Source organism: Vulpes vulpes, chromosome 5 (genome assembly GCF_048418805.1).
Source record: "Vulpes vulpes isolate BD-2025 chromosome 5, VulVul3, whole genome shotgun sequence".
In the NCBI taxonomy this organism is placed as follows: Eukaryota; Metazoa; Chordata; class Mammalia; order Carnivora; family Canidae; genus Vulpes; species Vulpes vulpes.
In genome coordinates this window covers 109,132,442-109,159,053 of record NC_132784.1, presented here as the reverse complement: position 1 = coordinate 109,159,053, position 26,612 = coordinate 109,132,442, and the positions used below count along the sequence as shown (strand labels likewise).

Sequence of the window (26,612 nt, the reverse complement as noted above, 5' to 3'; positions counted from 1 at the left end):
GTGGCTCAGTGGTTGAGCATCTGCCTTGGGCCCAGGGCGTGATCCTGGAATTCTGGGATCTAGTCCCATGTCGGGCTCCCTGCATGGAGCCTGCTTCTCCCTCTGCCTGTGTCTCTGCCTGTGTGTGTGTGTGTGTGTGTGTGTGTGTGTGTGTGTGTTTCTCATGAATAAATAAATAAAATCTTAAAATAAAATGAAATAAAAATAAATAAATCCCTAACCGTAGAAGGCTAACACTGACCCTGCGTGGCGGAGAGTATTGAGTTATTTGAGGGCTCTCTGAGGCTCCCCCCACCATCTCCTCCTCCTGCCACTCCAGCTGGCCCCTCAGGGGGTTCTGGAGAGTCCAGTCTGAAGATCACAAGCAGCTGCAGATCCTGGGCAAGCCACACCTGTTTCCCCAAGTGTCCTCAACTGTAACTAAGGGGTCACCCCCATGGCCCGCAGGCCCCTCTGTCTAGCTCTGAAGACTCAGCTCTGTGGCAGGGAAGCCGGCTGTTCAGAGCCAACGACAGGAACCACTGTCAACTGGAAACCACTCAGAAATGGTAATAAACCTTCTCCAGAATGACCCCCGAGCGGTCCACAAACACCCAGATGCAGGGCATCCCTGTGCCTCCTTTTCTGCTGCTTTAGTTACGGTTCCTCTCCCCCCATGACAGGATTATCGAGCAGTTGCAATGGAGACCCTATAGCCAGCAAAGACTCAGATGTTTACTATCTGGTTCTGCAGAGAAAGAGCTTGCCAATTCCCACCCTGGAATGTAAAACTGGGTTCCACGGATTAGAATAAAGTGGGACCCATCTGGCAAAGTTTTTGGGTTTTGTTTCCTGAGGACCTTTGAGTCCCCGGTGCCCTGCCCCCACCCCCTGGGTCATTTTATTCATTTGCAATTACGTACATTCAAAAAATGCATTATGATCCCTAAGAAAGTTGTGGAGGAGCACAGAGCAAGAACTGAATATGTTAGTTGCAGTTCTTACACAGAATTCACCAATTTGTGGCAGATCTGGGACTCTGTTCCCCCTGCACCCCACTCCCTCTCCCCCCTACCCCCCTGCAAGCAGCTGGCACAGCACAGGGCTTCACACAGCAGCCCTGGCCCCTGCCTGGGTTAGGATCCTGGGTCTGCTCCTTACCAGCTGGGTAAGCAGGTTACTAAACCTCCTCGTGGCTCTACATTCTCATCTGTAAAATGGGAATAAGAGTAGCACCTTCCCTCCAGGGACCCTTGAGAATATTTAATGGGACGGTTCTTGCAATGCCTGTGGAAAAGGGTTTGGCACCCAGTAGGTGCCTCAGGCACATTAGCTACTAGTTGCACTCTTTGTGACGATCGCTGAGCCAGGACCTAGATCGATCCCACAAGAACCGCCCAAACCCAGGCATTCCAGAAAATAAACTTTTACATTCCCTGGGCCTCTGAGTCTTCTCCTTTCAAATAAGAGAAAATCGCAACTTCCTCTGGGAGCCGCTGGCATCCCGGCCACCCAACTCTGGTGGCGAAGTTCTCTGCAGATACAGAAGCAACATAATGAGGGGAAGGAAGAGGTGGAGAATTTAGATTTAGTCTTTGCACAATTTCTTCCCCCAGTTCCTACCCAGCTCTCTGTCTCCTGGTAAGATTGTAAATGTTTCAGAAAAATAGTTTACACTAAATATGTTCCTTCCTAAATCTCATAAACAGTTACTCCTTCCCACATAAACCCTAACCACTTACGTCCATGGTAGGTCCCAATTAGCCACCCACACATTGGCGGAGGGGAAAAATATGTTCTGGCGCACGCATCCGTGTACACACACACACACACACACACACACACACAGATCTGCTCCCACATCCACACACAGCCTCCTCTTGCCCCCCATCCGTACACACATGCTTGTGTGCACTCGTACCTCGAGCTCAGCCCTCCCCCTAACCCCCCCATCCCACCAGCTATTCCTGGGTAAAAAAGCAGAGCTTTCTACACAAATGTCAGGGTCAGCTGCACAGGACTCTTGCAGAGCAGTAGGCCTCCAGGAGAAGCACCAATTAATGCTCCAGAGTCCCTTGCTCCCCAGCGAGTGGCTGCTGAGCTCTCTCAGTGTTTTAATTCCTCAATGGCCAGGCCACGTGTCTGCAGCCACTGGGGATTAGGGCTCCTGCACCCCAGCAAGGGGTGCGCTGCTCCCCACGGCTTGCTGCCCTGGAGCAAGTGCATGGCCCACAGGAGTCCCAAGAGGCAGCCCAGTGGAGCGGGATTCTGGGACAGGACTGCCTGGGTTCAAATCCTGGCCGGGGCCACTCTAGTCACCAGAACGTCACCCGTTACTTCACTGCGCAGTGCCTCAGCTTCGTCTCTAAAAGGAGTAGGGTAATCGTGGCACCAGTGCTCAGTTCTCAGAGGGGCGTCACTAGCCGAGGGTGCAAAGTGCTCCCAGGGGTAGCTGGCCCCCGAGAAAGCGTGGCAGCGGGCTCATTAACCGACATGCGAGACCCCCCCCCTCCTGATCTCTGTTCTCACCCTGAGGATTACCGCACAATTGGATGGGGGGAATTACAGGCTTTGTTTTGCCATCTTCTTAGAGGCAGCAACTGTCTCATCCTGGCAAACAAATCTCTTACTGAGCAGCTGGCAAAGCCAGGACTTGGCAGAGAAGGAGAGAAGGGTTCTCCGTTCATCATATGGCAGGGCCGGGAGCTGGGAGACGGGGCACCTCCGTGAGACCACTGCCACCCAGGCAGCCACCACCCCCTGGCCCATCTCACCCGTCCCTCGGTCACGGATGGGACGGTGATCTCACCTGTGCTAAGCACGGCCCCAGACGCAGCCCCCAGGGGTTAGTTCCCAAGGGTGACTTTGCACATCCCTGGGGGGATTCTCAGGAGCCCCCTGGGGTTCCATTTGCTGATATATCAAGAGTTGGGGGTGGCAGGCACCCCCACCCCGTGCCGAGGCTGCCGCCCACAGCCACTCCGGTCCTGGGGTCTGGCCTGTTCCTGTAGGAGGCGGGGGGGACGGTCCTCCCTCACCACCCAGTTCACAGACAGACCTCCCTCTCACCCAGCCGTGTCCTCTGGCTCAGTGTTTCAGCAGCCTCTTCACTGGTGCACGCAAACAAAATGGAAAACATCCACAGGCCTAAACAAGATAATTACTCTCCTCCCCCGGGAACAAGGAAGAGTCGCGTCAGAGGGAGACACTCAAACAACCTGGTGGCCCCTCTGCCTCCGGCTCCCCCACGTTACATCAACCTACTGTCTCCCCACAGCCGCGCTCTTGTGTTTCCGCTTATCCGAACCCTAATTACACCAAATACCAGGGCTCCCCCAATTGTGAGGCTCTAAGCCAGCAAAGTGTGTGGGTCTTTGTGGCTTCCATTTGATTTCCCCCGATTCCTAATTAATTACCCTCCAGTAATGTCTGATTTTTAAATCAATTTGTGTGTTAACGGTTGAGCAAAATGGAGGGGATGGAAATACTAACTGATTAAGTACCAAACATGTGGTCACTAAAGTAGCTGCTTCTTCAATGTTAGCACATTTAATTCTCAAGACAAGACTCTGAGGATGAGATTATCAACTCCATTTTAGAGGTGAAGGCGCTGGGGCTCAGAGAGGTTCAGTATCTTGCCTAAGGGCACACAGCTAGGATGTGAACCACTCAGTTCTCTCTCTCTCTCTCTCTCTCTCTCTCTCTCTCATGCTCTTTCACTAGATCAGATTGAAGGAGTACTATTAGAAGTTTGGGTCAGGGGCTTTTCTGGGAGGGGTCTCCCATTCAGCCCCACATAGCCTTGGAGTGCTCCCTGCCTCCCTTGAGGACTCCATTTCTACTCATAAAACGAGAGGCCCAAGATGCTCCTCGAGGCCCCTTAGGAGGCTAACATTCCGGGATTCCAACAGGCAGTCCTCCCTGAATTTGGGGCTAGACCTTTCTTCATCCAGTCTTTCTCTAGCTCTTTCAACCCTGCTCTTCACTCCCACCGTCTCAGAGGGTCTCCACGGCATTCATGAAGCAATGACCTCACAGACCTCGGAGTGGTCCCGAGGCTCTTGAAGAAAAACACATTTCTCAGACCTCACACAACTGAATTCAGAGGGAAAAGGAAAAACTGCCTGGGTTGTGAATGGGACCAAGACGGGAGCTGAGAAGGCCTTTCACACCCAGGACCCAGCTATAAACTGGAGATCAGATGTCCCGGTCACAGCCTTGGCCACCACTCTCACTGGGTCATGTCATGAGACTGGCCCCAATAACTTAAACATTACCTCTTCCAGGAACCCATCCGTGACCCCCTCCTTCTTGTGTCCCAGCAACAGCTTCCTCCCGCACCCCTGGGGAGCACACAGCCCCAACCAGGACGATGTGTTACCGCAATAAGTCTGCACTGTCCAAGGGGCAGAGACTGTGTCTCATTCACATCTGTCTTCCCAGAACCTAATACTACGCTTGGCTCACAGAAACTACCCTGAATGAATGAGCAAGCCCCCGGGCCCAATGCCTCCGGGCCAGGGCCACCTGCAATGTCCACCTTGCAATGTCCCTGCACGCCTCACAGAGGGTTCTGCCCAGCAAAGTAGGCGAGCTTTACTCCCGAGCCCTCGGATGAATCGCCGATCTGTCCACACAGGGGGTCAGGAGAACAGGGACTTTTCCGTTCTCAAGACCCAACAAGAATTTCTGCTTTGTCCTGTCTGCCAGCATCCACAGCGCAAAAGCTCCTCTTTGGCTCCCAGGAACACAAGCTACATGCCACCAGCTGACAAGTGAGAGGCCAGTTGGTCAGCTGTTGGTTCCATTTATTCAAAGCTGGACGACTGAACTGCTTCTGCCACTGAATCGTGGGAGCCTTAGGGTGCCCGTCAGGCAGCCCCTGCGAAGTGTGACCAGCTGCCCTGCCTGGCTTGCGGGTGTAAGGGGGGGGGGGGGGGGCTTGGACCTTCAGCTGAGTGCAGACCCCTGCCCCAGAGCCACCCCTCAGAGTGGAAATGCAGGCAGAGACCCTGGCAGTGGACTTGGGGGCCGCAGGAGGGAGGGGGTGCCAGGCCAGGAGCAAATCAAAAGGGAAGACAACAGAGGAAGGAAAATGCGGTGGCAAATTCAAGCGCTCTGTTTTCTCTTAAAAAAAAAAAAAAAATCCAATTACAGGAAGGGGATCTGCTTTGAAATAAAACAAGCATGCCCTTGTTACCGAGTGTCCCGGGGAGTCTTCATAGAGAGGCAAAACCCTTTTCCATCACATTTTCTTTTTTCTCATTACAAGTTGGATAATAGGTTCATCAGAGTAATTCCCTTTGACTCTTCCACTTTGCACACCCACACAAACACGCCGGGTTCTAACAATGGATATCTGGGTATCTTCTCCTGGGGCAGGTGGGTTTGAAGGCGCCCCCGAGTGTCTGCACGCCCTGTCTCTGCGCTCCCTCCGGCCCGGTGCGCACGGTCCTCGCCCCCGACCCGGCCCCTCGCCCTCCCTCTCCCCTGCACGCGCAGACACACTAGGATGCATCTAAACGTGCGTGCCCTCCTCCGCGTTCAGCAGCGTCCCGGCCCCGTGGCGCGGTGCCCTCCTGCTGCGGCCCCTCCAGGCAGGTCCACCTCCACCCTGCGCCCCCGGGGCAGCCCGCGCGCCGGACTCACCGCCAAAGCCCGTGGGAAACTTCATGAAGTGCGAATAATTCCCGTACATGGTTCCTTCTCAGTTCATGTTCCTCCCTCCCCAGTGTTCCGAGGAGCGCGGCCTCCCGGGCTCCCGAGCGCGCAGCCGGGGCGGCCTTCAACTTGGGCTAACGCGAGCGGTCATCGCTCCCCCGCCGCCCGGGCAGCTCGGGCTGGGCCAGCCCTCCGGGATTAGTCTGGAATCTGCCCCTCGCTCGGAGCGGCCACATAGCGCGTCCGGGCGGCGCGGCAGCTGGTGCCTGTCAGTAACCGCGCACCGCGCCGCCGCCGCCGCGCCCCACGGCGCACGGGCTCCTGTTGCTGCTCGGCGGCACTCGGGCTCCTGTTGCTGCTCGGCGGCACTCGGGGCTGGGCCGCCGCGTGCGCTCCCGGGCTCCGCGCCTCCGCCCCCCTCCCCGCCCCGGGGCTGCTCTCCCGGGCCCCCGATGGCGGCGGGGAGGCAGAGCTGGGGGCGGGGGCCGCCTCCTCCTCCTCCTCCTCCTCCTCCTCCTCCTCCTCCTCCTTCTCCTCCTCGACGTGCACCCACAGTCGTGGGGGGGGTGGTGGTTCGGAGAATGCATTCTTTTTTCCCCTCCCGGCTCCTCCTCCGGAGGGTGCACCGCACTTGGCATTTGATCTTGGAGGGCCAGAGAGAAGTGAGAGCCTCCATCCCCAGCTGCAGAAGCCAGAGCCCCCCTTGGATTTGGGGTGGGCCTCTCCTGCTCTGGCGGGGAGGGGGGGCCTACATACGCATATGTCTGCCCTCCCAGCAGTGGCAGCCTGACAAGTGCGCTTGGGAGCCATGGCCCATTCACAGGGACGTTGGACCAGGAGGGAGGCCGCGTTGGCTCCCCGTGGTGCTGGTCATTGGATGGAGGGATGCATCCACCTTATACACCTTATACACCAGGGCCACCCCATCTGGCCACTTGCTCAGAAAGCACCACTCAGTCCTCACTGAACCAGAGACTCTCGTGGGTGAAACCCAGCCACAAATCAAGAGAGTCTAAGGATCCCCTTTTTTCTCCTTTCTTTAAAAAAAATATCTTATTTAAATTCAACTTGGCGGGATCCCTGGGTGGCTCAGCGGTTTGGCGCCTGCCTTTGGCCCAGGGCACGATCCTGGAGTCCCAGGATGGAGTCCCACGTTAGGCTCCCGGCATGGAGCCTGCTTCTCCCTCTGCCTGTGTCTCTGCTTCTCTCTCTCTCTCTCTGTGTCTATCATAAGTAAATAAATAAATCTTTAAAAAAAACAAAAATAAATAAATAAATAAATAAATAAATAAATTCAACTTGCCAACATGCAGTGCAACACCCAGTGCTCATCCCATCGTGTACCCTCATCAGTGCCTGTCACCCAGTAACCCCCAACCCCCTGCCCTCCTCCCCTTCCACAACCCTTTGTGTGTTTCCCAGAGTTAGGAGTCTCTCATGGTTTGTCCTTCTCTCTGATTTTTCCCCACTCAGTTCCTCTCCTTTCACTTATGGTCCCTTGCACTATTTCTTATATTTCACATATGAGTGAGACCATATGATAATTGTCTTTCTTCCATTGATCTAAGTAGCCCTTTGATATTTGGATCGTTATACAGCTTTCCTGACAAGCCACTGCGGGACCTATAGTCGGACACCTCCAATAATGGGAAGCTCACTACTATCCCATTCCATTTCTGGGTAGCTCTTACCATAAGAAAGTTTTTTTTTAGGGGATCCCTGGGTAGCTCAGCAGTTGAGCGCCTGCCTTCGGCCCAGGGCATGATCCTGGAGACCCGGGATCGAGTCACATGTCAGGCTCCCTGCATGGAGCTTGCTTCTCCCTCTGCCTGTGTCTCTACCTGTCTCTCTCTGTGTCTCTCATGAGTAAATAAAATCTTTAAAAAAAAAAGAAAAAGAAAGTTTTTTTTTTTTTTTATTGAGCTGACGTCTGCCTCGCCTCTGTAGCTTCTGCCGACAGGCTCTAGGGTATTCCTTGCGGCCACACAAGAGGAGCCTATGGGAACCTTTTGCAAATTCACAGATAAATCTCCCATGCCCGTCATCGACTCCCCTAGGCAATCCTGTCTCTTTCAATGGTTCCATGCATCAGCAAGTATTTGACTCTATTCACAACCTATTCTTTTCCTAGGAATATATTTCAATTTCTAGAGACCCTCATGGAGGGGAATGGGGTTGGCCAGACTTGAATACAATACTTCAGATACAACCTGGCTTGTCTCCTCATAGTGTATGTGTTGGCAGGGCAACGGGGGTGCTGTCAACATACCCACCAGGTCGTGGGCTGAGCTCTGAGAGGCTGAGGCAGGATGAGAGCTTTGCCCTTGATGCAGTGTGGTGCACAGAGAGGCAACTCAACTCAAGGCTCACAGGGAGAAAAAAAAAAAAAACAAATCAAGATTCAAATGCTAAGAGAATCTAGAACAAAAATTAAGAATAAAGGCCCAGAGACAGGAATAGAGTCCTGATGACGAGGGAGGAGGGGGCCAAGCTGGGGATCAGAGCCAAAGTTGGTCAGGAAGGATGAAGAAAGATGCGCTGTCACTGGGAAGGCGTGGTGTGCCCCGGGCTTCCTTGGCCAGGTGCTGGCCTCAGAGCCTCGGTTGAGAACTGGCGTAGACGCGGGCAGTGCATACGGGAAGACTGTTTGCCTACCTGCATGGGCTTCTGGGCAGCCCCACAAGTTAATTCCCATAGAACTAACTTGACAAATGACCCACCCGTCCAGCTGTATTCTCTCTTATACGCATTCTTCAGCCTATTCTCAGGCGATTGGCTTTGGGACCAACATGCCACATGCAATCCTATACTCCTCCGAAATGAAAACATTTGGGTTCACTCATCACCCCGGATCTTCTGGGGTCCTGCTTCTTTCATCCAGTGTATTCATTATTCCTTCTCCCGTTTCATGACTTCTGAAGATCTGATGCGCTGCTCTCCATATTTTATCTAACTTATGGACAAAAACGTTGATAAGGACAAAGCAAGGACGTCTTACAGCATACCACCAGAAAGTCCATTTATTAGGACAGCACTAGTTCTGTGGCCCGAAGTGACTGTGTCTACAGAGAAAGCAAGTCAGAAGTCAACCATGCTGAGTACAAATCCCAGGCCCATTGTTTACAGCCTCACAATACTGGCAAGTTACACTCTCCCTGGACCTCGGTTTGTGATGACACTTGAGTCCACATGTGTTAGTAATCACTTAGAAGATGCCAGATGCATAAATAATGCTCAATATGTACAAGCTATTTTGATGATGGTGATGTGACTTAAGCAAGTCACTTTACCTCTTCTTGTTTCTTTTTACTCATTCATAAAATGATGGAACAGGGCTAGATGAGTCCCAAAATCCCCCTTCGACTTTAAAATGAAATGCATGAGTTCAGCCCCCAATTCCATACCTGTCCATTTTCTCTACAGAAGTGTCTGAAGCAAGTGTCTCACGAAAGCACGAACTGCAATTTTGTACACCCGTCCCAGAAATAAATGAGTTGTTCCAGCACAACTGGCTTTTTAGTGAACCGGGTGCTGGCAAGGGTTCTTCCAAGTACTTGAAAACCATCTTTAAGAAGCTCTCCCTAGAGCCTTATTCAAGGTCGATGTCAAGATGATCTGTGAGCAGTTTGCGATAGATTCTACTTTCTTCCCCTTTTTCACTAAGTTAGGTGTACCTGACCACTTTTCCTCACAGAATAAAGACCAAAAGCCTTAGTGTGGCATGGAAAGGCCCCACCATATTGTCTCAACCTACCTTTTAAGCTCTGTGGGGAGGAAAGTGCTCTGGGATGGAAATCACAGGCCCAGGCCCTCCAGTCCCACTGCTCTCCTGCTGTGTGACCTTGGGCGAGCTCATTTACTCTGAAGGGGTGGAAGAGGACACCCACACCACCCACCCCACTAAGGTTTCTTGGGTTTGTTTTTGTTTCATGATCAAAAGCAATGAGAGGAGTGCATGTTTTGGTTTAGGTTGGGGGTTTTGTTTGTTTGTTTGTTTTACACTACAAAGTTCTTTTACACTCCAAAGTTCTCTGCAAATACAAGGAAGTAATATCTTTTGTTTGTCTGTTTTTTTCTTTCCTTTCTCCAGTGGTCCCTTCCGATCTGGCTCTTTTGCTCACTGTGGGAGCAAAGTATGCTCATCCTAACTTGTGGCTCATCGTTCATGCCCGTTCATGCCCATTTACCTTCTCCTGACCTGCTTCCCCACATAAATTGTTTTCTCACATAACTGCTAGAACACAGTAGGTGTTCAACAAATATTTTTGCATTAAAAAATGCTTGATGTGCTTATACCAAACTATCCCAGCATGCTTTCCTTGGGATACCTTCTGTATGGTTTAACATCCCATCACAAGCCAGAAACTTTGACTAAAGTACAAGAAATATGAATGTGGCTTTTCCTTCTAATCCACACTTTTGGCTGGCACCACTGTGTCTTGTCTAAGACCATTATTGAGGCAAATGGTGGGTATTTGTCGTTTCTAATGGCTGAGTGGATGGAACTGGAGGGTATTATGCTGAGTGAAGTAAGTCAATCAGAGAAGGACAAACATTATATATTCTCATTCATTTGGGGAATATAAATAATAGTGAAAGAGAATATAAGGGAAGGGAGAAGAAATGTGTGGGAAATATCAGGAAGGGAGACAGAACATAAAGACTCCTAACTCTGGGAGACGAACTAGGGGTAGTGGAAGGGGAGGAGGGCGGGGGTGGGGGTGAATGGGTGACGGGCACTGAGGGGGGCACTTGACGAGATGAGCACTGGGTGTTATTCTGTATGTTGGTAAATTGAACAATAAAAAATAAATTTATTAAAAAAAATAAAACCATTATTGATATAACAACAGTAGCCTGACCTGAGCCCCTCCCAGATGACCCCACTGATTTCAGGCACTCGGCTGCCTCTAGCTGTTACTGGATTCTCATTAGGATGTCAAATGAAAAACCAAATGCTTGATGTCCATAGTGGGAATTAGCTAATTCATTCATAAGAATTCTGAGCTCACTTCTTGTCAAGGCTAATTATCTATTCCTCTTAAGTGATATGTTCTGCTTTTATTAAAACCATTAGTGCCTTTGAGTAAATGAAAAGGGCATCTGTTTTCAGTAGTATGTTTGACACAGACTGTTATCTTATGTGCACCCTGGTAATAGAAGGATACCACTGGTATCCTTTGTGTGTGTGTGCATGTGTGTGCGTGCGCACACGTGTGCACTTTCGAACAATGGCAATAGAAAACAATATTTTGCAGTAAACATGAATGAAAAACCAAAGTCATTTATTAGATATAAAATTTAGATGCAAATATCTCCACACTGATGACACCAATTAATATTTTTATAATTGTATAGTACTTCACCAGCCTAATAGTATATCAAGTTTGAATGTGTTTTCCCAAATATTAGAGTTAAACAGGGCATATAGTATTATCCTATTTTATCAATAAGGAATATGAGTCCAAGACTGTGAAGTCAGAGAAGGAAAGATAGCCATTCTAATAAGTCGGATCTCAGAGAGGGGGGTCTCACAACTATGAAACGAAGGAAATGGGCATAAAAACCAGGCCCCCAATTCTGACTCCCAGCCAATGTGTCACTCACCAGACCTCGATCCTTCCCTTATGAATGATGGGTTTCTATTATATGTGTTGAGGGGTGGGAGGTTCTTACATATTGTTTTTTTCCTCTTTGCTATCATTCATTCATTCAATTATCATTCAGCCAACACTTATTGAGAGCCTTTTGCCTGTCAATCACTGGGGATACACAAAAAGACAAGATATATGAAGTTCCTGACCTCATGGAGCTTATGCAGTCTGATGGAGGAGCTGGTTAGCAAACAAATAGTCACAGACATAAATATATCATTATGAGCCATGATAAGTGCTATGATGGAAAATAATTGGATGAGATGAGAGACTATAGCAGGGACATCTAGTTTAAATTGAAAGGTCAGGGAGACTTCTTTGAGGAAATGACTGTTATACTCAAATCTAAAGAAAGAATAAGATTCAGTTGGAGGGAAAAAGAAGAAGAGGGGGTGGAGAGTGGACAAGACAGAGAGAACAGTAGATCTAATAGCCCCAAGGAGGGAATGAGCTCAGTGTCTTCCAGAAGTGGGGAGTATAATGTTCAGGTTTCCCCTTTATATGATCTGGCTTCCCAGAGTTCAAGGGGTGCATTGTCTTGCCCCTGATTCTGCGTATGACATGCCATGTCAACTGTGTACTGCTGGAAACCTCCCTTCCTGGCTTTGTCTCCCCTTCACATGCTGGTCAGATTCAGATAACTGCCTTTCCAGTCATGCCTCCCCAGTAATCCATCATTGCGTATGTGTTCCTTTTGCTCCTCCGCTCAGAATAGCCTTCCCTCGTTCTGTTCTCTGTCCAAATACCGTCATTCCCCAAGGCCATTCTCACGGGCACTTTTATATGGCCCTCTGTTTGAACTGCTCTCTCCTGGATTCTCACAGCCTGGAGGTGGGACCATTCTTATGTCATTCATCACATTCCTTCTTGTATGATTATCTTGAATGCTCCTGAAAAGACCTCTTGACCAGACAGGAAACCCTAAATAACTGGGTCTGAGTCATTTTTGTAGCCCCAACAGCCTTTATGACAGAGTCTAACACTTGATAGAAATTCAATAACTGCACGATTGATGAATGAACACCTGTTGATTATACGGACCTCTCCTGAGGTCAACCCCAGGGTACCAGACACAAGGAGGTGAGAGTTCCTAGGTCCAACAGTTTTTACAACCCACATTTCACTTCCATGGGCTCCTTCTCCTGGAATCATATACTCATGTATGGACAGGCTTGATACTGGCTTTAGTACAGTACATCTGTCTTGGTCACTGAGAGGCTTCAAGGGCAGAAATGAGGTGTCCGATTCAGGAAGAGCACTGATTAGCTTGAAATGAAGACTGTCTCAGCTGTCACCAAAAACTGGGCCATTTCCAGAAGGCCTAAAATGTATTCAAAGGCATATGCTTTATCTACAAGGTGTCATCCATGACTTAGCAACCAGTCATGTTTGTATCGTAGCCGACGGCTCCAGTCACTAGTGAAACAAGCAGAGTAAAATTTGCCCTAAGGGAGTCGTTCCCAAACTTGGCATTACCATTACCCAGGAAGCTTAAAAAAAAATTAGAGAAGGCTTTATCCACCTCCAGAGATTATTTAATTGGCTTGGGGTTGTGGTCTGGGCTTGGGAACTGCTAAAAGAACCCCAGGTGATTCTAACATGCAGCTAGTCGAGTTCAGGAACAACTGGCTTAAGGAGAACCTTCTTTTAACAGGAAGCTACGACGGAGCCATCAGCAAAGAATGAGAAGCCACTTCCCAGGATAATTCCAAGGAACCGGGAAGATCCACCTTGCCCATTTGCTAGTACACACAATTGGAACCTGTGAACTCATGAAGCTCTCGCTTAGCAGGAGATGTGGTGGCTGAGGCCATCGGCTGTGTAGACCAAGCACTTACTAACCTGAGGTTTGCTGGTACTATGTGTGACCTCCTCAAACCCCAGCCCCTGTGCCATCGGAATCTTACTCATTAAAGGCACTACCTCAAGGCCATCTCCACTGTCAATCTTCCTTACATGCAGTTAGTACTCCGTTGTTCTCCAAAAAAAGTTGGCTTAAATACTTATTACAGCACCAGTTTAATTTCCCTTTGCATCATATTTACTTGTTAACCTAGAGCCTTCTTCTTGAATATAGGGACAACTTCTTATTCATCATTATTAACATCAGAGAATCTAGCATTTTGCTTTATAAATGCTTATAGAATGGATGCTAAGATGACAACTATCAACCTTGATAGAATTCAATATCTATCAATAGATAGATTGAAGGAAATAGTTCAAGCCCGTCCCGTCGGCTCTGCTCTGCGCTGTTCTAAGCTACAAGTTTAAGGGTAACTTTTAACTGCCCTTCACTCCAAACTAAGTAACATTGTCATAACATTTTCAAGGTAGAAAGAATAGTAACATAGATGCCTCCATCTCTTGGTTCCCAGTCAAATCATGGTCATAAAACCCTCTCTCTCATAAACAACTCGACCACAGCTGCAAAGCACATGGGGGCTCTCAGGATACAGAACAACTGTGATCACACAGAGCTGAGACCAGAGGGAAACATCTGGTCCCTTCTAGACAGAGGCCAGCAGTTCAAATATGGGACACTCTAATCCAGACTGGGTCCAGATCCAAGGAGTCACAGCCAAAGAGGTGGATGTCAGCACCTGACCTCAGGAAAGCCTGCTCAAGTCCCGTGAGGGAGGAAGAAATACTGGAGTAGAGCCCAGCCCCCAAGACCAGGCCACTGGCACTTGCATTCTGTTGAACAGACATGCATTGCGCTGGCTACTGGCTACATATATTCAGGTGTAGATTTAGAGGCTGCAACCCAATCTCACATAGACCAAGTGATCTATTTTCAGATCCTGCTCACTCTTGGGGAAGAGGCTCTAAATATACCCTCCAGTGACTGCAGGAGGCAGATTATCATTGCTGGCAGCTGAGCAGGGTGGGGCACACAGGGACGTCAAGAACTTCACCATTACCCTCAGCACAGCGCCAAGGCCCCACCACTTGTAGAGCTATATTTACATAAGGGCAAGTGTCTGTTATATTTGACGGGGTTTTCATGTATAAGCGCCTGGCCGTGGGCTCTGTATGGCAACAAAACCACTCTTCTGTTCCCTCTGAAGAGCCACTGAGCATGTTGATGCCACGAAGGAGGACTTTGGTGAAACTGACCTTGTTCTGTTCTCAGGTATTCTATCGTAGGAAGGGCTTGCAATTATATAAGCAATGGTATTGAAATCTCCCCTGTGCATAACACCTGATTGTCTACAACATGCTTTTATAGTTTATTTATAAGCAAGTATGAAATATTATTAAAAGCAAACCCAAGGGGGCTGCACTCAGAAAGGATGTTGGATATTAGGACATAAGAATTTATCTTGCTGTAATGATTTTCTCTGTAACAGGGAAGGCCTTTTGAGTCAATGTTCAGCCAAGACATAGTTCTCTTACTGCCAAAAGCCAAACACTGTATAACTAACTCTATTTCCAGGCAGCTAATCCCAAAAGGCCAGAAAGCATTTAGTTCCAGAAGGCACTGAGTGGGAGCTGCATTAACCAGCAGCATTCAGGTAACTGCCTAACAGCAAAAATGAAGAGGAATAGCTAAAGGCAGAGAGATAGTTGATTAGGGGCAGAGGTGTGGCACGAGGAAGGCCTTTAGGTCAATGTTCAGCAATATCAGGCTGACCTTGAGGAATCTCTGTACTTAGGGTATTAGAGTAGCCTCAGAAGACACAGAAGGCCCAATCTACCTGGGATCAACCATGGGACACCAAAGAGAATTAGTGGAGAAAGTGGCGATCTGAGACATTTACCACTGAAGCAGGGTTGCTCAAAGGGTCCGGGCTCCATCTGCATGAAGTTCATCTGGGAAGCTTGCTAAATCTAGGGATTTCTGAGCCCTGCCTGGACCCTCAGAATCAGAATCTTCAGGCCAGAGAAGGCCTGGGCAGGAAGGTCTTTAATAAGCTCCACAGGTGATTCCAATAAGCATTGAAATTTAAGAATCACAGCTTTATGCAATGGTACATAGAGAAGGTCCAGTCATAACTTGGTGTGCACGCTACGTTGCAGTGTTCGAAATGACTCATCGGTGCCTCCTGGTTACCCTGCAGAGCCAACATTAATGTCTTTTCACAGCCTGAGTTCCTAAAGTCACGGTTGTTCTAAGTAGTGTGGAGTCAAGCTTAGGGAATTCTTTTGACTCTAAATATTTGTTCTCTCTCCCACCCTTCACCTTGTAGATATAACCCTTGAACTGTCCATACTTCTGTCCCCAGCAGACAAGAGGCCAATGCCCTGGTCAGATGAAGGTTCTGGAAAATGGGTGAGGTCCGATGGGGCTGAGGGGGTGTTTGCCTGCAGCTACAGGTCTGAGAAAGTCTTAGTTGGGGGAAAGTAGACCCAAGAGACAAGAAATAGTTCAAAGCATTCAGGGTACAGAGGGTTGGCTGAAGAGGAACGGTTTGGCAGAAGCAGCCCCAGGAGATGCCCAGTTAGAGCCAAGGCTGCAGGAGCCAAAGGATGGCGGGGGAGGGGCAGATCTAGAAGCAGATCCCCCCCCCCAAATGACCCCCAAGGAGAGGAAGGCTTTTCTGGCTGCCTGTGACGTCACCCATGGGCAGCTGTTAGGGTGAAGCGTTATTTCTAGAATTGCCCAAACATCAGTGACTTTTAAGGGGTAATTTCAGACACATCAACAGGCTGGGTACAGATATTTAAGGACTGGAGCCATTGTGCCGCCAACCAAAGCCTACATCTGAGGCCGATGCCGCCCCTCCCACCACGGCCCTGCACAGATGCCCTTTCCAGATCCTTCACAGGCTTCGAGCCAGCCACACCTGGAAGGACTCTGAAATCAGAGGTGGAGAAGGCATGGGGCAGCAGAAAGGACTTCCCCTTGACATGCTGGCAGATGAAAACAGCTCCCAAGGACTTCAGGCCACCCAGAGCTAATGCAAGAGGGTAGGAAATTCTATTCATCCTATAAATAGTTCTTGAATATCCATTATTCCCCCAACTATTTGAGGGGCAGGGATATACCCCTTCTAGACTTGAGGGAAGGATCAGTCATGCCAGGTAATTTTAAAAAGCAATCACGATTAGGGCTAAAATTAATCACCATTTTTCCTTTGGAAAGTAGGCAGAGGACTGTGTTAAGACTTCTACTTATTGATCGGTTCACCCATGGTAGGCCAGGAGGACAGCGGGAGTGAGGTGGAAGGGCCGCTGCCAGCAGCCCCCGCCCCAGCCACCACGCACTCCCGACAGATTAATCTCCTAATGCATAGCTCTGATGTGCCTCCTAGGACCAGATACCCTTCATGGCTCCCCCTCTGCCCACAGAGGTGTCTACACTGGGTCCCCTTCCATGTCTCCAAATCTTCAGCCCTTTTCTTGACTAAGCGCACTCCAGTCTCCAGAAAAGTGCACAGCATACTCTTCCCCAAACACACCTGGCATGCTCCTTGTCTGTTCTCTGCTTTCCTTCGAGCTGCTTTAATCCTCCTGGAACACCATCCTCCCCACTATTCATCCCCATTGGCTGAATCCTAGCTGGTCCTTCGCTGGGCATCTACACGTCACTTCTTCCTGATCTGCCCAGGTAAGTTTCTCTGTCTCTGTCTCTCTCGTCTACCCCTCTCCCTCTTCTCTGTGTGGCTGTCTGTATCTCCTCCTCTCTCCCTGCTCTTGAAACTCCCACCCCCACCTCCCGGCTTTGAGTACCTCCCTGTTGTGAGCCACAACTAGCTTAGCCATGTGACCTTTGGGTTTCCCAACGTGAAGCATCTCTACAGACTAATATCATTGAACTTGGCTGCTACTAAAAACCCCTCCTTCTTGCCCTTTGAAATTCATGCTCTTTTCTCAATGTCCACTGAGGGCTTGGCCTAATTGTGATGAGGCAGGGACCTCAGTTTCCATGGGGGGGGGGGGAGCGCATCATCCCCCCTCCGTGGATCAAAGTCTTTTCCTCATGAAGCTTTCCATGCTACACCTCCCATCCCTGCACCTCAGCAAAGTGGGGACCTTTGCCTCTACTCTCTGGTTAAACATCCATTCACCTTCATCAGCACATATCATTAAACAATTGTAGAACTCTTTGCTTAACACCTGTCTCCCTCCACAGACAGAAAGCTCCACAGATGCAAGGCCACATCTCTTTCATTCATCATTGGATCCTGGGTAGACAATGAATAGTTGGTGAATGGATGACTGGCTTTTATCACACTCTGTGCTGGATTATAGCTTTGTGTACATAGTGTGTGTTTTACCCATCCTTCACTGTCTAAGAATACAGGTGATATAGGGCACTCTTTGTACTCCCCAAAACTGGGTTATTCACAGCAGGTGCAAAAAAGAAGAAGGAAGAAAAGAAGAAAGAAAGAAAGAAAGAAAGAAAGAAAGAAAGAAAGAAAGAAAGAAAGAAAGAAAGAAAAAGAAAAAGAGAAAGGAAGTTGTTGAATCTCATCCTCTACTGGGAAAGTAGTCCAAAGCCAATGATGGTGAGTCAGTAACATCACATTTGATTCAAATGCAGATACATTTAGTCTAATAAATCAACAAATAATTATTGAGCACCAAAGAGGCATAGAATTTTTTGGCTGGCTATCTGTGTGCCTGTCTGTCTATGATAAGAGGGGTGGCTGTAGGGACAGCAGAGGGTCTGGTTTGCATCCTAGCTTTGCCATTGGTACTGAGTGTATGACCTTGAACAGTCAGATTCCCTGGCTGTCAGCTTCCAGTTTCTTCAGCCTTTAAAATGAGCACAAAATTCTTAGTTCACAGGGACACTGTGAGGAGTGAAAGCAGGGATGTATTTGAAAGCCTTTTGTAAAAAATGTGAAGTGTGATAACGTGTATAATTATTACAAGTGTGTGAAGAAAAGAAAGGCAATGAAAGGAGACAGGGCTGTGAGTCCCAGTCACCCTCTAAGCAATGAGGCACAATCCACGAGTGGAGTGTGAGGGCCAAGCTCCCTGAGCCGTCTGTCCTGACCCCCTGACAGTCCCTAAGCCTCCCAAGACACAGGTTCATCATCTTGTCAAATGGGCTCCGAGGCGCTTGGCTTCCTGGGAGGAGCGGGCTTACTAATAAAGAGATTGTCTTAATAACGTGAAGTACCGGGTGCCATGGTAACGGGCATTACATGATCTGGAGAAGAGGAGCAGCTTTTGATAAGAATAGGGAGCCTGCAGATGGGAAGGGGGGGTGGGGATGCACACGGGATGGGGGTGGAGGAAATGCAAACATGAATAGACACAGAGTAAGCACCAACAGGAATGAGCAGACAGTAAGTGATGCCTGCCTCTCCTGTCTGCACCCTACTAGCTGGCGTGGATCTTGACTATCTCCAGATTTTCTGCTGCTACTGCAATTGAGGAGCTCCCCGGGTACTTAACCTGGTAGCCCCCAATGTTTTTTAAAGACATAAACTTACACAAAAATGTGGGTAAAAGCAGGTGGTGAATTTCCCAAAAAAAACTATAAACATGGGTTTTATTCGTACTCACCGACGAATGACTTTGGGGAGTACGCTTGTAACTCGGTTCAGCATGGCCTCTTGGTTGATGACATTCTCCATGAGTCCTACCAACGTGGAGAACCAGAGTCTGCACACCGTGCCTAGCAGGACAATGCCAATACTGATTTCCATGCCATCAAACTTCATCACTCTATTAAAATATTGTCTGTCCACCTGAGGACACGCCGCACAGCCCAGGACGCTGGGAAAGGAGATTAGATGGAATAAGGTGGGGGATTCACACCTAATGAGTCTTGTGTGCTCCAGATTGGGGACTTTATCCACATTAGCTTCTGCAGAGGGGTCTTACTATCTTGGGTTCTGGGCCCAGCTTCCCCTGGCCAGCTGTGAGATCTTTAGGTTTTGTTTTTTTTTTAAGACAAGAACATCTGTTCACAGACGTCTTTATGATGCTGTTATTAAAAGAGCTTCCCCAAGTGTCTCCTCCTTAACCTTTGTTTCCTTTTTCTTACCTCCTGCTAGGTCATCAGTTACAAGTGGGATCCTGAGACAATCATCGTGATGGAGACTGTTTTCTTCTGGGTTTTCTCTCATCTTTTTGGCTTGGGTCCTTTGGTAAAATAGCAGTTGCCTCAAGGGCAGATTGAGTGGCTGTCTTTGTGTTTATTGACTAGAGATGTTTCTACCATTGCCAGGACTAGACAAGGTAGGTCTTAAAAAGAGGATTATTTATATTTAGAACAAAAGAGTTCCCTGCTACCAGGATGTGGGGTCCACAGGAATGTCATAGCACGAGTGGCTAAGAATATTCCTTTTCTGTGGATTTTTAAGGACAACTAGATTCTTTCCTTTCTCTGTTCATGCAAGATCAACATGATTGCCTGCAGGGGAAAGGAGGGACTGTCTATGATTCTTTTTAATATTTTATGTGAATCCAAAGGGGCTTTGGACTTTTTCAAAAATATTCTTTAGACTGGAATGCGGCAAAATTTGAACAACGATTGACTGTAGGTCATAGAATTTTGAGATGATTTTTTTATTTTCTCCTGCAAAACCCTCAATATTTTATAAGTTCCCTATTACCTTTTCCTATTGCCAATTATATTTACAATGAGAAAAATAATTTAAATATTTTTAAAATTTTAAACAAAATATTCTGTAGTTTTCTGAACTGGTTCATTTTTTTACCATTGGTACATCAGAGATCACAGTTCCCTTCCCTCTATACATTTTATTTCATAAGGCACATAGTTGAGGAACAACAAAACAAACAAAAAAGCCTGGGATCCTCACCTCCCTGAAAGAGCCATAAGATTAGAGCCAAAAAATGAAGGTTTTATGAGCATCCCCTTGGTGCAGCAGCTCAGGGGCCCATCCACCTGAATCTTATCCCATTAATGAATCAATCTTTTCAGCTACCCTTCCCCTCCCTTTCCCTCCCCTTCCTCCCACCCAGGATCATTTAATTACCATCTGCTTTTCATGTCCCTCGAAAGTCACTGAAAAGACGAGCTATCAAGATTCTTGGACCATGAAAGCCCATCTTGCTCCTCTTCTATCCTGCTGATTTTCCATATGCCTTTATAGAGTAATGTGTGTGTCATGTGAAATCAGAAGACCTGGGTTCAGATCCTGACTCTGCTATTTCTAGCATGTATGACTGACCTTGGGAAATACACTTACCTTCTCTGTGCTTTCATGCTCTCATCTGTGAAATGTGAGCAATGGTTGGGAATATGAGATATTTGTGAAAAGATGAGAAAACATATGAAAATACAGCGCATAGTAGGTACTCACTAAACATAAGAAAAATTTCTGTTCTTATGTTGAGAGGACTGTTGGATTCTACAACCAGTGTCTGAGGTTTACCAGCAGGCCCACCAGAGCCTTTTGCTCTTTCTGAAGTAGAACCTTCAGCAGCTTAACCCCAAGAGGTCAGGCTGACAATGATAATTTACACAAGTCACGACTGTTGACAGACAGCCTGCGATTATCTGGACCTGTGATTGAACTCAGCAACAGTACTGCAGGCCAGGTGTTGAGCAATCTCTACCTACCATGAAACATTAGAATGGTTCTCTTTCCAAGGCTTCATATATTCCAGGAGGTTCAATAACTGTGGTTTGCTCATCTCTCATATTCTAGCCACTGTGCTGGCCTAGGGGACAGAAAGTATAAGAAATGGCTCTGGCCCTTCTCGAGGGCAGTGAATAATCTAGTGAATAATTTTGATGTGGAAATCTGTATTATGCTAGATCACTGTAGCCACTGCTGTCTCTTCCCCTTCCCAAAGGTGCTGTCTCAGCACCCTTCCCCACCTCCACCCCATACCTATCAGTTTGCTCACCTTCCACTTGCTTCTCAGTCCACATAGCCGGGCCTCCATGGCCACAACTCTAATAAAACCACTCTTTCCAAGGTCGTCAAAAACCTCTTCACTTCAGATTTGAATTAATATGTCTTAGCTACTGTTTATTGGACAATGGGACAGCATTCAGCCCTACTGACTGTTCTCTTCTCTTCTTGAAGCATGATCCTTTTTGGCTTCCTTGGCACAATCTTCTCCAGACCCAAGTATTCACAGGCCCTCTGGATACCTACACTTGGATGCCTCACAACCAACTCACACCTGCCATAACCTAACTCAACTCAGGATCTTGCCTCCAGAAAAAGGAAATCTGCTTTTCTTCCAGGGTCTTCCATCCCAAGATGGACTCTCTATCCACAATGTTGCTCAATATTGCTCATGTTGCTCATGGATATAAGTCATCCGTGAAATTACCTTGCCCCTTGTTCCTTTAACCTTGTCCACCACCCAATTCTGTTAGTTCTTCTCTTCATCTTTAACATACCCAGCTTGGTTTCCCATCTTCTTCTGTCTAGACTACTACAAAAACCTCCTTTTTCCCCTATTTCCACTGTTACCTTCTCCCTTCCATTAGCCACACAATAGTCAGATTTTTTAAATGTGGATTTAATTATATTACTCCTATGCTTAAAATCTTTTAATGATTTATAGTTGAACTGAAAAGTAACTTCCTTTACCATAACTTGATCTTTAAGGTCCCCATGACCTGGCCCCTGACTACTTCTTTACCTAAACTCATATGCTCTTGCCCTCCATCACTGTGTCATAGATGCATAGCTGTCCTACAACAGTGCCTATGACATGCCACACCCTTTCCTGCTCCAGGGACTTTAAATATGCTATCCTTGATGCTTACAAGGCTCTTATGCCTACTCTATGAGGCAACTCCAACCCATATTCAAACACCCAGTATAAAATGTCCCCTCCTCAGAAAAGCCCTTCCTAAAATTTCAATCTAAATTAGATCTCCCCACTATACTCCTTCATAAGGCCCTGCTATTTCTCACCAAATCTTATCAAAATTTTCCATTTACTTACCCCATTATATATGTTTGTATCTCTAAGACTTTAGCATGAGCGCAGGCATTTTATGACCTTAATTGTCTTCCGTTGAGGAAAGAGACCCAGTAAACAAACAGAACTCTACATCTGCAAAGGAAATTCATGCTGGCTTCAGAGATTAATAAACTTTCTCCTTCATTCAAAAAAATAGGAGTGGAATTCCAAAGACTACTAGGTATTTGAGAAAATTCAGCATCACAGAAGAATCTAGATGAACAAATAAAACACCCCAGAGAAAACAAAAGAAACCTTTTGTTTTTATTTTTTTAAGATTTTATTTATTTAAGAGAGAGAGCACAAGCACGGAGAGGGGCAGAGGGAGAGGGAGTAGCAGACTCTCCTCTGAGCATGAAGCCTGACATGGGGCTCTGTACTAGGACCCCAGGATCATGACCTGAGCCAAAAGCAGACAATAAACCAACTGAGCCAGCCTGGCACTCCTAGAAGAGACCTTTTAAATGATTCTAATTCCCATGCTCAGAAAGATTCAGGGAGACAGTACACACATAAAACAAAAAGAGTTGCTATAAAAATAAAACATTCAGAGAACAAGAAAGGGAGATTAGAAATTACAAACACAGTGACTAAAGAGAAAACATCGATAAAGGAACTGGAAGACAAATCCAAAAACACCTCCGGATTGTATAGATCATAAAGACAGAGATGGAAAATTTCAGACAAAAAGTTAAGAGACTTAGATGATCAACCTGGTAAGCAGACCATCCATGTAAAGAGCATTCCAGAAAATGAGAACAGAGAAAATCATAAAACAAAGAATGAAGGACAAATGCCTGGAGCTTACAAAAAATACCGGCTAGGCTCATCACCCAAATATATCCCAGTAAGAGCTTAGAAATGCCAAAGATACATAAAAACCTAAATAATAGAAAAAATAAAGCTGGTAATCTATAAAGCAATGTGTATCAGACTGTCATCACTAAAACTGTATGCTAAAGGTCAGACATTTGACGTCTACTGCAACCTTTTCATAATGATCATTTGAAAGCATACTTCAGCCAAACAAACAGAAATCTGAGAGAGAAGAAAGCATGGGGCTCAGAAAAAGTAAAAGTAACCCAGAAGTGAAATGAATTGAAATCCTATTGTGACAGTTCTCTAGGGGACCTAGAAAATAAGCAAGTACATTAGGAAAGGAGGACAGAGCCCCTTGAGAAAAATATCTTCCAGAGTCGAGGGCCCTCCCTTAAAATTTATGGCCCTGAGGGTAGATGCTATCAATACTTAAAAGAATAAATGCTCACAGGATCATTGGCACATATTGATTGTGGAAAGGGAGCTAAGAAATTCTTTCAGAGAAACAGCGGAACACAGCTAGGAGAGTGTGGATTTTGGAGTCAGGCCACCTGGCTTCAAGCCTTGCCTCGGCGACTCACCACCTTGAGAAATTGCTTAGTCTTACTAAATCTCAGCCCCTTGTGTCTGGAATTGCAACGATTACTGGCCCTAGCACATGGGGTTATTTTGGAGATGGACCAAGATAATGTATATACAGCACTTAGAATGCTATGCTTAGCACTTCATATATGCTCAATAAAATGATAACCATCATTGTCTTATGGAAGCCAGTCCTGAGATGCAGAGAGACTAGGTGGTATGTGCAAACCAGATCCAGTTCCTTCTCCAGCAGGCCATGTGGGATTTCATGATTCTATGATTTGGGAAACCTGGAACAACCTTGGCTGGCTTCCTGGATGTCCTCACCTGTGCTAGGGGTGTTCTTAACTTTTGTGTTCAGTGATGTTTCAACTCAGGTCCAGTGCTGGAAAAAAAAATTTTTTTTAAATCAAGGACATTTCATATAACAAGAAATTAGAATAAGAAGCTGGATGATCTAAAAAAAAAAAAAATAGCATTGTTTGTGAATGAGGAGAGGTAGTTAGGAGTACCAGGAAAAATAAAATTAGCAGAGTTTTATTTTTAAAAAGTTGTAGTCTCAATATACAAAAAAAAAATGTATCACTATTCTGAGCATGGACAGAATGTATGAAAACTGAATCCACCTGACATTGATTCCGGGAGCATTCACAACTTTGAATGGAAAAGTCTAGTGTTAAAAAGATAAAATGAGGCACATTAATTTGAAGGGAGTAGAGAGAGAGAGAGATCATTCATGAGCACAGTGTGGGGGTGGAGAGGGGGAGAAGGAGAGAATCCCAATCAGATTCTACACCCAGTGTGAAGCCCAACGCGGGGCTCTATCTCATGACCCTAAGATCATGACCTGAGCCAAAATCAAGAGTTGGATGCCCAACCAACTGAGCCAGCCAGGTGCCCCACTACATTTTTGAAGAGTTTATTTGAGCAAATACCAGTTAGAATCTACTAGTGCCAAGCCAAAAGTGGTTAGGGGCACCTGGTGGGCAGGAAGTAGAGGAGAGACTTTTATAGAGCAGAAATATGAACAAAGAGAGGAAGTTATTTCATTGTCCAAAGCGAAGCAGTTGTCTTATTTAGAAAAGCCCAGTTGGCTGTTGTGATTGGTTGCTCTTAAATTTTGCTTTCTAAAAAAATAAAATAAATAAATAAATAAATAAATAAATAAATAAATAAATAAATAAACAAATAAATAAATAAATAAATAAATTTTGCTTTCTTGGATACAAGTGCGCTGATAGGAATTGACTCTGGCTTAGATTTTGGTTTGCTTAGGTAGGCTACCAAAACATTAGAGCCTCAGTTGAAAGGCCCCCCATGTTTAATGCCTTCAATAAGAGAATTGCATCATTCTATGGGTCTAATGACAGTGCTCGGTTCTGGGGAGAATAATAATTAAATAATCATAAGATAAATACTCATTGATTTTTAATCTATAAAATCAGCATATACACCAAACACAGAGGACCTAAGGATAGTGATGGGACAGAGCATAAGTATTTCAAACAAGCAATGGAAAAGTAGGAGAAGAGCTGATACAGACGTCCAAACACAGAGGGAGGCGAACTCTTTATTTTGCAGTGCAAAACCAGAAAGTACCATCTGAGGTTGAAATATCAAGAAATATAATCTTTTGAAAGCATAAACTTAAATATATTATTTTAAATGATACAGGTGAAGAGCAACAAAACAGCAAAATTAGAAGCAGGGTTACAGTTACTGAAAATGTGTTATATCCTTTCTCTCTCCTGGTGACAAACTGATAAACGCTATTTAAAATTGAAAAACCAAGAGGAAGGCATCAAAGCATTTAGATAGTTCGAGTCTACAAATAACCATCAGAAGAACTAGAGACTAGGCCCAGGTGTGGCAAGGGGAAGGGACATCTCTACTTTTCATTTTCTGTTGTCCTTTATTGCTCAAGTAGTTCTTATCTGTGCTTAGGTTCCTTTAATTCATTAGTGATTGAAGAACATGCAAGGCTAAAACAGAACTTCTGGGTAAATGGAGTCACCACAGAGCTGTGAGGTGGAGGCATGTTAAAACCAAGCAGTCTTACGAGTAACCAGTGACCTCTGGAGCCATCCTAGAGCTCTCCCCACCTGAACACTGCCCAGGTGTGCCTTTCTTACATCTGAAATACAGCTGTCCTGCCAATCCGAGCTGATGGCTGACATTACAGGAGAATAAGGCCACAGCTAAAGAGACACCCGCTGCTTAAAGTGGCTGTAAGCTAGAGTTCCAAAAGCAGTGGTGGGCTGGGTGTAGACCATGATGTAGTGGTCGACACTGTAGGCTTTGGAAGAAACGGCCTTCTCTGGACTGTCACTTACTCGCTATGTGACTTCAGACAAGTGATGAAAATAATTAGACCATTCCCTAGGGTTTTGTGGGGCTTAAGTGAGCTCATTTGTGTTAAGATGTGCATTAGCTGTTATTATTATAAAAACATGCAGATTCCAGCCTCAGGGAGAACCTAATGTCAATGATGAATGTTTTGGAGATTTCGCCAGGTGACGATCTCCTATAGTTTTTCTCTCCCCTAGAGAGACAACCTGATTTTAGCCTGGGGAAAGAGAATACCAATTTGAGGAATGAGAAACTATCAAAACTAATGCTACTAATAAAAGTTAACATTTATCTGGGGTGCTCAGTTCGGTTAAATGTCCAACTCTTGGTCTCAGCTCAGATCTTGATCTTAGGGTTGTGAGTTCAAGTGCCACATGGGACTCTGTGCTAGGAGCCTACTTAAAAAAAAAAAAAAGTTAGCATTTATCGAGCTGAGTGTTTGCCCTGCACCAAGAACTGTGCAGTTACACACACCATCTTAGCCCATCTTCACGGTGAGGAGAGGCAGACTTTATTATCTCTGGTTTTTTCATAGTGGTAAAACACAACAAAACTTAGCACCCTAACCATTTTTAAGTGCGGAGTCCAGTAGTGTTGAGTACTGTTAAAAACAAGATGGCAGGCTCAAAATGGAGTTGCTAATGCTAAACCCCACGTCCCCAAACCCAGTTAACTAGTTACAGTTTCTGCTCCACCAGAGGTGGAATTATA

At 46.5% G+C, this 26,612-nt stretch overlaps 1 protein-coding gene across 2 annotated transcripts in view; it reads right to left on the bottom strand.

Annotated features, from left to right (window-relative positions):
- RXRG (retinoid X receptor gamma) overlaps positions 1 to 6,053 on the bottom strand; it is a 53,178-nt gene extending 47,125 nt beyond the window's left edge. For both annotated transcript variants that reach the window (XM_072759593.1, XM_072759592.1), the window contains exon 1: positions 5,629 to 6,053. In XM_072759593.1, the coding sequence (XP_072615694.1) occupies positions 5,629 to 5,677 (49 nt within the window). In that variant the 5' untranslated portion in view covers positions 5,678 to 6,053. The remainder of the gene's footprint in view (positions 1 to 5,628) is intronic.
- Positions 6,054 to 26,612: the final 20,559 nt, after the last annotated feature.